Source organism: Ipomoea triloba, chromosome 6 (genome assembly GCF_003576645.1).
Source record: "Ipomoea triloba cultivar NCNSP0323 chromosome 6, ASM357664v1".
Lineage (NCBI taxonomy): Eukaryota > Viridiplantae > Streptophyta > Magnoliopsida > Solanales > Convolvulaceae > Ipomoea > Ipomoea triloba.
Window position 1 is genome coordinate 21,051,727 of NC_044921.1, and position 13,148 is coordinate 21,064,874.

General features: G+C 34.4%; 1 protein-coding gene across 1 annotated transcript; it reads right to left on the minus strand.

Annotated features, from left to right (window-relative positions):
- Positions 1 to 2,928: 2,928 nt before the first annotated feature.
- LOC116021664 (beta-glucuronosyltransferase GlcAT14A-like) lies at positions 2,929 to 5,599 on the minus strand. The gene is made up of 4 exons (XM_031262125.1): positions 4,624 to 5,599; positions 3,930 to 4,005; positions 3,721 to 3,836; positions 2,929 to 3,610 (listed from the first exon to the last, which is right to left on the minus strand). The coding sequence occupies exons 1-4, from the start codon at positions 5,177 to 5,179 to the stop codon at positions 3,102 to 3,104; spliced, it is 1,257 nt and encodes a 418-aa protein (XP_031117985.1). The 5' UTR covers positions 5,180 to 5,599; the 3' UTR covers positions 2,929 to 3,101.
- Between the last annotated feature and the right edge of the window lie 7,549 nt (positions 5,600 to 13,148).

Sequence of the window (13,148 nt, forward strand, 5' to 3'; positions counted from 1 at the left end):
CAAGTTTTGTAGTTTATAGGATAGGACCATCATATTTCATTCATTTTATTTATATAGTTTATATATTCCATCCATTTTATTTTGTAAGGGATAGTTATGTATGTGTGTATGAAATATTTTTTTAAGAAAAAAAATAAAATGCGATTTTTTTGTTGAAAATTGTGTGTGTGTATTTTTTTTTTTTTTTTTGGGAAAAGGAAAATTGTCTTTTAAAAAGCCCCTACTTAAAATGTTCAAATTAATGAAAGAAAATTTGTAAAAACTAAAAAGTTAATAATGTTTAAAATTTTAAATGTAAACATTATTTTAAAACAGACAAAAAAAAATATAAGACAAATAAAATAGAAACATGAGAGAATATAATATATTAATCTTAGTAGCTTGATTAGCTATAGTTGATTCCAAGCACCCGGTTTTGAGCCTAGGGAACAAAGCATGTTGGTGGCAACATATAATATAATTTCACAAGTCACAACTACCTGATCATGATATAAATATATAAAAAAAACATTAGATAATGAAATAATATGAAAGCCAGCATATATATGATTAAAGGATATTTCAGTCAAACCAACACCTTTAACTGTCAAAATATATCGAACATCGTTAGAAAAAGAAAGTTCAGAATACATTATTAATCCATGAGTCATTTAGTCTCAAATTTGTGCAGCGCAGCTATGAACTAGTTTTGGAATTTTGGTTGGAAAATATGTATATAGCTTCTAGGTAGATGCATGGAAATTGAAGTGGTTGGGCAAAATGTCCCTTCAAATGTTATATTATGGGTAATATTTAGTTATTACGCGGAACATAGTTGTAATTGATTGATTAAGAGAAACAACTTAAATTTTGTAATTTCATGACCAAAAAATGACTATTGCACATTCCTACGTTTAAGTGCCTATTAAATTCTTATATCATATCCATTCAAAAAAATCGAACTATAATTTTTTGTTAACTTCATAATTGATAACAGATCAAACAAAAATAAAAAATTGGCTGTTTTTTTTTTTTTTCTTTTGGCTACCTTACTTGAACACATCTTATTAAACCAAATGGACCAAGGGGAATTCACGCCACGTCATCCATATTCTTATAGGTTTAGATTCTGATACTTTAATATAATTAAACGCACAAAATAAGAAGAACATTAAGGAGTTGTAATCTTGTTGGTAGAAAGAGACCAAAGCACGCAATTGAAGATACGGTGGTTAGGGATGGCGCAGGTTGGAGTTGTTGAGACAGACAATCTAATGAACACAAATGGGTGCACAGACACACAGATTGATGGCCACATTTTCCCCAAAGTATCTTTAGATTTCTCCGAGTCTCCAACTCAAACCATTCATGGTAACCATAGGTTGGCCATATCAAATCCGGACCGTAGGGTTAGATTCCTGTTACGAACATTGAGGATTTTAGTTCGAATTGACGTAATTTATTGTATGCAAAACATTCAGTTTGGTGTCTTTTTTAGTACTACTGACTATATTACAAGCAGTATATGTTCATAACTACTTTCTCAACCTATTGAAACACAAATAGTCAGTATCGCTCCACTGAGGCTCAAACCCACCCCTTTCTTTCAGTTTGGTGTTTAGCCTTGAAATTTTGACTTGATTTACCTTAGTATGAGCTTGGAGACAAGTTCATGAGTTCAGGATATAGTCGGGTAAAATCAAGAAATTTGAATGGTGGAAAAGAATGGAAAAGATACATAATGTTGTGTGATTGTATATTAGCCAGTCGTACAATATTGGGTGTTTTGCAAAAGCAGTTATGGCTTTTAGCAGAGACAAGTGTAACTGCTCAACCATTATTGGGTAGGAGGGCAAAGCTACTCTTTACTTTCTCTTTTCCTCTTTAATGCTTAGCATTCACTCCTCTCCCACTGCAGCCCCCACATTCTTTCCTACTTGGTGTGGTGTACCCTTTGTGTCTTTTGTTTAAAGATGAAAAGATATTATTGGATGAATCTTGAGTTCTTTGAGAATTATAATTTAATGTTTTCACACATTTGTTGGTGTCTTTGAATGGGGTTAGTACATGGGCAGGTGAATTAGTCAGAGGAGTGTAAGAAATGTTGGTTATTGTGTCCTTCCTTTATATAAGTTCGAATACTATCATTATTGTGTGGACTACTGTGGAGCATATTATAAAATAATGTATATTAAGTATAAAAATAATATACTTTTAGTATATTTATAATGTACATTATATTCAGGGGATGTACATTATTTGTGTACTGAATAGTTTGGGTAGACTTTCTTTAGTTATTCGTTCTTTCTGACTTTGAAACGTGTTGTCTTGTTACTAGAATACTAGATATGATTAGGGATAGCAATGTGCCCCTTCCCTGCCCCGACGGGGAGAAAAATTTTCGGGAAGGAGACGGTGAATATATGTAATTCTCCGACGAGGACGAGAATGGGAATACCCCTCCCGCCCCACCCCATCACTGAATAATTATTATAATTAAAAATAATATATATATACACACACACTTTTTAAATTTAAAATTACACTAATTTAAGATTTGATTAAGAATTGACCGGAGACGAGGCCCGCGGGAACCGAGATGGAGATTATTTTCCATTCCCCGCCGAGAACGGGGACGAAAAGTATATTCTCCCGCCCTGCCCTGTTGCCATCCCGACATATGATCCATGCATTCTCCATGTTCTTGCTATTAATTAATAAATTGTATTGTAAAAAAAAAAATATAAATTGTTACAATCCTCTCTTTTGTGTTGTGTTGAAAACTTGGAATGGACTAATAGGCCTAACCCTACTAGCCGAGTCAAACAGTCCATTGGGCCTTAGCTTATTCATGTGTTTCTGCTCATGGCCTGTTTGTGTACAACATAACATTGACACATTCATACATTAGAGTTTTGGAGATTTTAAGGTGGATTGTGACACAAGTCAGACAACAATTGTATCTCTCTTTTACCAAAACAAAGAATAAAAGAAATAACATAGTACAAATTGGTCAACCAGGCCAAACCTATACACCAATTTAGAACCAAAGTCACATGACAAAAAACATCTCTATAGACAACCCCTCTTTCCCCTATTTCTTTGCACTAAAAATTTCTCTGCTACACAGTGTACATCCGACACAGATTAGTTTGTGACTCTTTTTCTGCACTAAATTTTGACAAAATCTTGTGAAGTTTAACCCCATAAGTCCCTGGCTGCACAGAGTTAATGTCACCCCACCTCGAACACACTTTCCCTTCACTCTCATTCGTGCCTCGTGCCAAGCACCATTTCCCCGGGACTAATCCATCTGGTGCGCGATTTAGCACTTTCCTATCGAGCCCTTCCATGGCTTCATCGTCTTCTTCGAAGGCCCTAGCAAAAACCGCCAAGTCCGATGTTAATTCGTCGCGTTGTAACAGGTTCAGCGCGCCCTTGACAGTGTGCCTCAGGTCGCAGTTCACAGTGGTGTTTTGGAACTCGGGGGTGTTGCAGATGAGTGTGTGGAAGTAGGATTCGAGAGGGGAGACGACATTGGTGTAGTACAAGAGGAGTTTTCGAGGTAGATTGTCCCACCCCTCCACACAATGCTCCATCAAACCTCGGCTCAACGTCGTCCAAGGTGAGCCTAGTACACGAAAAAAAAAAACAAAAACAACCTCTGTTAAACTTTCAAGAAACTCATTAGTCATTTAGTATCCATTGGTCAAATTGTTGAAGTTTAAGGGGCCAACTAACCTCCAAAAATCTTGAATGCATCTGGTGATCCTCTACCCTCTCTGGCATAGAAAATGGGGGTGTTCTCTGTGGAATACAGACTGGGATCAACTGCAATCTGGTTGAAATCATACTGCCTGCAAATATTCTTGCAGTCATCTTCAAAACAGAAAATGATATATACATCTAGCTAGCTCTTATCAGCATCATATCAAGCTGCTAACTCTTACCCATTGAACTCGGTAATGTTCTTGAATCCCAAAAAGTTTACATCTCTTGGTAAGCAAGTGAAAGCATACAGGATATCTGCACAACAAAGATTGATATGATGGTTACATTCAGTATTCCATAATTTGTGAGACTAACAGATATCTGACTTTACAGTTGCATTAATAGTTTGTTTATTGACTTTCAAACAATCCAGTCAAGTTAGTCAAATTGTTGACTTATTAAACACAAGGCTCCAAGTTTGACTCTAGTGGAAGCAGCCTCTTGCATGACTTTTTGGTTTGACACGATCATTTATGAGAAACCTAAATTGATTTACTTCTTTATAGTCTTTTACTCGTTAAGGTCATAAGGCGGGTTTACCTAGTGCATACTCTTAGATAATAACTACGGTTCCCTGGTCACATAAAAAAGTACTAATGACCAATTACAAGATTGAGCTTGACAATCATAATGTGGAAATTATAACTAATATGATAAACTCCTTGTATTCATGACATTGGTTCTTCCATCAAATTAAATGGGCCACCGTAATTTACTACCTTTACAAATTCAATTCGATCAGAATTGAGTGTGTCGGAAAAAGAAATTTTACTTTTTGTAAGCAAGTATTCATGACCAAGTACCAACCTAATAAATTTGCAGTTCACAATTAATGCAGAAGTCATTATTATTACTATAATGAAACTAACTCACCATCTTGAGTGAGAAGCGGATAATCCGACGAGCTCAAGTTAATAAACCAGTCCCAATCACGGCTGAGTCTAAGCAGCAATGCGGCGGCGTGGAGCATCGCGGCAAGACCGGAAGCCCCCATCTGGTTAACGCCGTAGCTTTTCCCGACAACATTAACATTTCCGAACGCCCGGAAAACCTTTTCATCCTCGACGGACAACACCAAATCCAGTCTCTCCTGATCCGACGAATCAGAATCCAGCTGTAAAAGGTACTGATTTCTCGGATGATAAACCGCTTTCAACAGCCTCAACATTCTTTTACTGTCCCCTTTCGACCCAAAAATCCAATACGCCAAAACAGGAGGGAAACTGGGCCCTTTAGACACCGAAACCTCGGACATTGGAAACTCGAAATTTGTGCCTTTCCCGGCCGTATAAAGATCCAGGTTTGACCGGTTCCCGGTTCCCAGTGCCAGCACCATCAGAGCCCCGCCGGCGAAGCTCAGAAGCCATCGCCGGTACCGTGAAACCCACGAAAAGATGATAGCTTTCGACACTACTATCCTCTTCTGCATACCGAAAACAGGACGGAATTTGCATCAAAAGCCAAAAGGGTACCTGAAAACGTTAAATTCTTGAAATTTTAATGATCTGGTAATCTGCTAGATTTTTTGGGGTTGATCCTGACCGTTGACTTCTCGCCGGATTCAAATCAAGAAGATTTTACGACTGGGAGCTCCGGGCATGATTGGGAATTGAAGATGAAGAAGGAGAAGAAATCATGGATGGCTAGAAATGATGAAAGCAGTCTTTTTTGGTAACCATTTAGTCAAAGGTGGAAAGAGAGCAGCCACCCAGTGACCATCAAAATTCAAACACATGAAAACTTATTACATTAGAAAAATGGTTTTGGGTTAAAGAAAACAAGACAAGAGCGACATGGAAGAAGAGGGGATGATTAGATTACTCAAAGTCGGAGAACAAATTGTCAATTTTTGCAGGCCAATTCACCGGATCAGATTGGGACGTGATGACTACAGACATGGACATGTGGCCCTTCCAATTCTTTGCTTATTTCTCACCCTTCCCATTTTTTTATTACAAAAACTATGCATCTTTTTAATTATACAACAATCATGGATTCTACAAGTGTCAAAGACTCCATTTACCTTACTTTGATACGGAGTATTTTATTTTGGGCTAATTGCACTAATATATATATTTTTTTGGGATACATTAGATTTTTTGTTTGTATATTCTGCACACAATAAGAACTGACTTTAACGTAGTTGATGGAACCAATTAAGTTAACTTTGGAGGGCTAATTGCACTAAGTTTTATATTTAGTGGGATGAGAGTAATTCAATTAACCTCACTTGTGACCAGTTTTTTGAAAGACACAGTTGCATACACATAATTTTGAACTTTTGGACTTATGCCATATTAATTTTAGTTTGTTAAAGTGACTCACTTTTAAATTTGTGCAAGTTACTCATTTTATATTATGTGCCATTTTGAATGGATTGAATGTTTATTCACTTCTATAACGAGTAACCAATTTTATAAACTATTAGACTTGACAATTCGTGTTTCTTGTTTATTTTTTTGTCATGTAACATAAGGTATTTACATGTTCGGCTCATACATGAACACGACTTGTTAATCTAAACGTATTGGGAATGCATGCACAAATTTATAACCGATTGAACGAGTAGTGGGCTTTAGAGACCCAGGCCACGGACTTTTAGTAGTTTTAGTCAGATCCATATTGTCGGACCGCATTGACAACTTCCTATAAAAGTTTAGTAAATAGATTTTAGTGAAAATGACACCTTTTTTTTTTTCACTGAGTTATATAGCTATATCACTTTTATCTTCTGAGTTATTCATGTATCCACATTTGATCCCTCAATTATGTTAAAAGTGGAGGTTTTCCCCCTTTTATGTTAGATGGAAATTTTTACCTTTAAAAAATAAAAATAAGTATTTCATTTATTTTTCTTCTCCAACAAATTATTGCTTATATGTATGGATGACCACGGTTTGGTTCGAACCTAATCAAACACTATAGCAACCGAACCGAAACAATATAGACAATTCTAGTTACGATTCAAAACAAAATAGTTTAAAATAAAATAAAATAAAATAGTTGTTGAATTTAGACTATTTTAAAAATAAGAAATAGAATTTACAAAAATAAATAAATAAATTTTGAATTGATGGTTCAAACTGAAATTAGAACCATACTAAAAGGTTCCCATTCCGATTTATCATTTCCAAGAATCATAAATCGGAACCGAACTGGCGCGTTCAAACCGAAACTGGAACCTTCCTAAAAGGTTCCCGTTCTGATTTATCATTTTCCAGAATCGTGAATCAGAACCGAACCACAATCATATCTACTTATATGTAAAATTAGAATAAATGTGAAAACGATCAAACACTATTGGTAAATGATTAATCGGTTTGGTTCGGTTCGATTTTAGTTTCGGTTTTGAACTGTCGATTTAAAATTTATTTATTTATTTATTTTGTAGATTCTATTTCTTATTTTTAAAATGGTATACATTCAACAATTATTTCATTTTATTTTATTTCGGTTCTAAATCGTAACTAAAACCGTCCATACTGTTTCGATTTGATTGTTATAGTGTCCGGTTAGGTTCGAATCGAACCGTACTCATCCCTACATATAAGCAATAATTTGTTGGAAAAGAAAAATAAATGAAATACATATTTTTAATGGTAAAAATATCCATTTATCAATAAAAGGGAGAAATCGCCACTTTTAATATAACTGATGATACGAATATAAATACATGAGTAACTCATGAAAGAAATGCTATAAGCATATAATTTAGGGGAAGAAAACGTGCCTTTTTCTCTGAATTTTAAGAAAATTTTTGACTAAAAAGTTGAATTCGAAAATACGCAAGCATTTTCTATAGGGTATTGATCGGGAGAGTTTTTCCACCCCTACCATAGTAGTGTAGTACCATAGCTTCTTGTCATTCTTATCTATAAATTAATAATCTATAATATTATTAATACGCAAGCAGTGTTGTCATCAAGATTCCAAATTTCCAATAATTCTTTGGCGCTTAGCGATGGATCAGCTGATCATGTTTCCCATTTTCTTTGTCTCTATTCCAAAATAAAATAAATTACCCCTTTCTACCATATCAAAATCATTTTTCACCTACACTCAAATGTCCACTCTAGGGGTGCTCCACCCTATGGTGCGTGTAAAATTAAATTCAAAATTTCTTAAACTTTATTTAAAAATAAATAAATGTTTATTAGTTTAAATCCAAATCAATTCATTAGCGTAACATTTCAAAAAAAAATAAAAAATCATTAGCCTGGAAATCAAGTTTATGAGCAATTTAAATCATGAAAAAAATTAACAAATTATCAATTTATTGAAACAATATCTCTCGACCTAAGAATTGATAATTGATCTGACAACAAGTGACCTAACATGTCTAATAAGTTATAGAAATAGTTGGCTCGGGCAAGAGCTTGTGTTATGAGGCAAATTATACTATAGATCGTAATAATCTACATTGTAAGAAAAATAACTAATAAACGCTTATTTTTTATTACATATAAGTTCATTTTTAGGTAATATACTAAAAAATCATTTAATTGATATATTAAAAATATTTTATATTAATGCCACACATTGCATTGTAAATCATGATTCATAGTATAATACTATGATGATTGGTGTTATAAAAGTTGTATTGTGACATGTGAGGCCAGCCAACAACTGTTGAGCTTAGGCTCAATGAGATACTTCAAGTGGAAGATAGAGGATACGAGTGTGAGATAACACGAATTGATACGGTATCACAATTTCACTAATTGATCCAATCAATAGTTTTTTTTTTTTGAAAATAAACATAGATTAGATAGAAGCCTCTGAAGAGATAACATCATACAAGAAAGAAGGGGGCGCAGTAGCCCAAACAATGCAATCAGCTTTGAAAACGGCATTCCTAGCGAGTAAGTGGGCGGCTGAGTTCGCAGATCGCTTAACAAAAGAAAAGTTAATACATTGAAATTCATCAGCTAGTTTTCTAATATCTTCTAGGACTAAATCAAAAGATGAAAATAAGTCCCTGCACTTCAGTCCCTGAATCACAAGTAAAGCGTCAGATTCAATTTGCACACAATCAAGCTTCAAATCTTTTAGCCATGATAATGCCTCCCTAATACTGATAGCTTCGGCCTCTCTTGGTTGATACAGGCCGTGCCAGACCATCTCCCTTGCTGCAATAAAGTTTCCATCCTCATTACGTAAGATACACCCCATTCCAGTAGTTCTCAACTCCTTGTTTATGGCTGCATCCACATTCATTTTGAGCCAGCCTTGTGGGGGTTTTGTCCATCGAATAAGTTCAAACTGGTGACCATCTCTCTGCTTGAAATTCTGCACAGTTGTCCAGGCTTCCAGGAAGCATCTTGCACCTTCAACCACCGCTACACAACTTGGGGTGATGTTATTCCATACCTTATGATTCCTCATCTCCCAGATGCTCCAACAAGTGACTAATAATAAGCAAAAAGCCTTGGTGTCCAGAAATTTCATGTTCTCAATGATCCATCTATGTAGCAGATTTGTTGTAGTTGCAGGCATGATAAGCAGCTTTGCCCAGCACTCCTTCGCGAAGTTACATGATATGAAGAGATGGTCTGCAGTCTCCCGGTGGGTTTGACAGAGGTTGCACAGATCGGAACATGGCACATGTCGTTTATGGAGATTATCAGCCGTGGGAAGAATATTTGAACATGCTTGCCATATGAAATTCTTGACCTTAGGAGGAATTGGTAGTTGCCAAATATGTGTCCAGCTCAAATCTTCATGCAAGACAGATTCACCTCCCAGGGCTCTATAACAGCTTCTGACTGTGAATTTGCCTTTATCATCTCCAGACCAGATTAATTTATCCTCATGTTTGCTCGTGGGAATAGGGATGTTTAGAATCTGCTCTCTGTCAACATCAAGGAATATGTCTTCAATAATTTCTTTATCCCAATTAGAGCCATCCATGTTCAACAATGAGGATACCTTGGCATTTTGTAAGTACTGAGGCTTTGGGGTTTGGATGAAATGAGAATGCTTTGAAGGTAGCCATGGGTCCTCCCAAACTCTAATAGTATTACCGTTGCCCACCCTCCATCTGCAGTTGGCCTTAAGGATTTCTTGACTCTGTATGATACTTCTCCACACGAAAGAAGGGTTGCTTCCTAATTTAGCATCCAAGAAGTTTGAGTCCTTAAAATACTTTGCCTTAAAGAGTCTGGCCACCGGAGAGTTAGGGAATTGGATTATCCTCCATGCCTGCTTACCTAGAAGGGCCACATTAAAGTCTCTAATTCTGCGAAATCCCATGCCTCCAACTGTTTTTGGTTTACACAAATCAACCCACCTTCTCCATCTAATTCCCCTTCCACTTGCATGGGATCCCCTCCACCAAAATCCATTCAATGCCACTTCAGAAGTTAAATTTGATCAAAACACAAAATTTTCATTCAATCAAGATCACGGGCTAAAACGAAGTTTAAAAAGAATGCAGAAGAGTTATGTTACTCTTCACAACCTAACAAAGAATGGGCCTCCCTAGCAATCGCATGAGCTGCACCGTTTGCGAACTACAAATGAACAAATTAAAAGTAGCAACAAGTTCCTTTGCATCATCTAAAATGAAAGCAAAAATACTATCTTTTGATTGTCGTTGAATTGCCAAGAAGACCTGTTGGGCGTCCATCTCCACTATCACATTATCCATAATTAAATCTAATTAGTTATAAATAAATGGACACTCAAGTCATTTTTGACATTAAATCCTTGAACACTTGAGCGATCAATCTAATATTATATATATTTTTGTAATCACTTATCTATTAATTATTAAAAGTCGTTATACCTTCATTAAATTGATCACTTTTATCATCTTGTTGATGCATGATACATTATTTTTCCATTTACTTTTGCCTTAATCTTTAGTTTATTTTATTTTGGGTATGTTTTAATTATTACCAACGCCATTATTATATTATTTTTACAATAATTAAAATATTTAACAGAACTTTAATATTAAGTCTGTTTTTTGAATGGTGAATAAAACTTGTCATTACTGTTTGACGGTGTGTATTGAATAAATTTTGTTCATGTGTAATAAACTGTAAATAAAAATAATTTGAAATCATATAGATTATAACTTTTCATTGAAGAAACAAAAGAATATATGTAGACAATCTCGATCTAATGTTACCAGTTTTCGATGGTCCTTTTGAGAGACATTAATACGCTTGCCATGTCATATATGTTTCTTCGTCGGGTCGACTTTCTTGCTTCCCCAACATTCCTTTGTAACAGCAACTTGTGTCTAATGGTACTGTATCACCGTACCTCTTGTAATAAATAACGGGTAAATATTCAACGTAGTGTTGGATTATAAATTTTTCAATTTAGTTTTAAATGATTTTTTTATAATTAAGGATTAAATTGAGAAAATTTATTGTAGCTGATGATTAAATTAGATAAAATTATTATAGTCAAATACTAATAAGAGTAAAATTACTATAGTTGATGACTAAATTTGATATTAATAAATGTGGAATTATCAAACTATATTAACAGATGACTCAATTGAATAAAACAATCAAAATTGAGGACCTAATTATGCACAAAAATTCGTGTAAAATTAATTCAAGAAAAATCATTATATTTAATAACTAAATTACGTATTAACTCAATAAATAACACAATTAAGGCTTTGCTTTTAAAAAAGAAAAAAAAATGCATACACACACAATTAACTGAATTAAGGCTTTATATCAAAGAAACTTCTTAGTACCATCTCCTATACGTGATGGATTGGAGAAGGATATGATCACCAATTCTATTTAACAATTCTGATTAAAGCCTATAATAAGAATATAACAGTAATTACTAGTATAAACTTTTACAACGGAGTAAACTCGATCAAAATGCATGCAATATAAATTTAATGAGTAGGGTTTGATTGGGGTTAATGGTTAATCTATATTAGGCATAGGAGAGATGCAAACCAAAATTTATATATATGCGGAATTTGCCTATGAAATTAACTTTATGGGGATAATTATATAACAGATGATTAAATTTGGTAAAATTATAACAATCCAGATGAAAATGTGACAAAATTTATTGAGAGTAAATTTAATATTAAAAAAAACTATCAAATGCAAATAGTAAACCAAATTGAGTGATGAGAAGTGTTGTTAAGTCCAATGACAATGTGTCACCTCAATCAGTAACGAACTAATTTGAATCTAGATGAATTAGTCATTATCTGAAGATGTAGAGAGTTAAATTGCTTTAGAAAGACAGTGTATGATATACCTGATCAAGAGAATTTGAGCAAGAATTAAACTTATAATCTTTTAGTATGAGAATATAATTGAACACCTGAATTGCGCTAAGGGGACATAATGAAAGACAAAATCATAATGGTTTTCCTCAAAATCACGTGAATCTGTTGAAAAGGAATGGATATGTACTCCCACCAATTACTATACACAAGACCTCAACTCCTCAAGGCTGAGGCTGTTTGTACCAAACTCACGAGGCCTAAATTGTGAATAAGACAAAACATTCAAGCTGTAGCTATATAATTATTGGCATCATATCACACATTTAATTTGAAGTATCTATGTACAGTTCCTTATGGTATATACCATAAAAATGTAGTATCAAATTTATATTACATGTCAATTATTTAAAATAGTAATTCTCAAAGGATACTTTTATCTAGTTATAAATATTTTTTAAAAAAACTTTTGATTTAAGAGAAAGTCAATAACAATTATTCAAAATGAATCAACTGTGGGACAAACTTGACAAGTAGTGGTGGTTGGAGAATTATGTATTCATACCAAGTTGGTGAAATGGGAATATGCGGAAGGAAATGACACTGCGTTTGGTTGGTTGGAAGGAATGCATTAGGAGGAAGAAATTGTAATTCGGTGGAAAAAGAATTATGTGAGAATAAAGTAAGAATTCAAATTACATTGTTTGGTGGAGGGATAAAATTATTGATAATTGGAAAGAAAAAGTGATATAAAGACTATAATACCTTTGTGTAATAATAATACAGAGTAGTAATCATCATCATCATCAAGGACAAACAGGTCATTTCTTTAGTTTTTTTTTCTTTCCCACTGCTCCTAATTACAATTCCTACCGGACCTAAGAATTCGAAATCCACAAATGGATGGATGACAATTCCCTCCCGCCAAACACCCTAATTCGAGTGATAAAAAAATTGTGTTTAATTTCCAATTAGTCCATGAAGTAGAGGGCCGGGGTGGTTCGGACTTGAGAAAAATAGAAGATTACTCCCCAGTTTTCAGCTTCATTCTCAGTGTTCAAACTAGGAAAATTATCATGGTAGTTCAGTATAAAATCATCAAAAAGTTGGTATTTCTTCTTAGTTTGAAACGATTAAAAATATGGTGCCTGCTTTTTCTGTATTGTACTACTGATTAGTGGGA

What these genes read in the sequence shown, in the direction of transcription:
- LOC116021664 (XM_031262125.1), bottom strand. Translation starts at nt 5,179, where the DNA reads ATGCAGAAGAGGATAGTAGTGTCGAAAGCTATCATCTTTTCGTGGGTT. An exon ending in TCCGCTTCTCACTCAAGATG is followed by an intron (nt 4,006 to 4,623) that starts GTGAGTTAGTTT and finishes TTTGTTGTGCAG; the next exon opens with ATATCCTGTATGCTTTCACT. An exon ending in TGCATTCAAGATTTTTGGAG is followed by an intron (nt 3,611 to 3,720) that starts GTTAGTTGGCCC and finishes TTCGTGTACTAG; the next exon opens with GCTCACCTTGGACGACGTTG.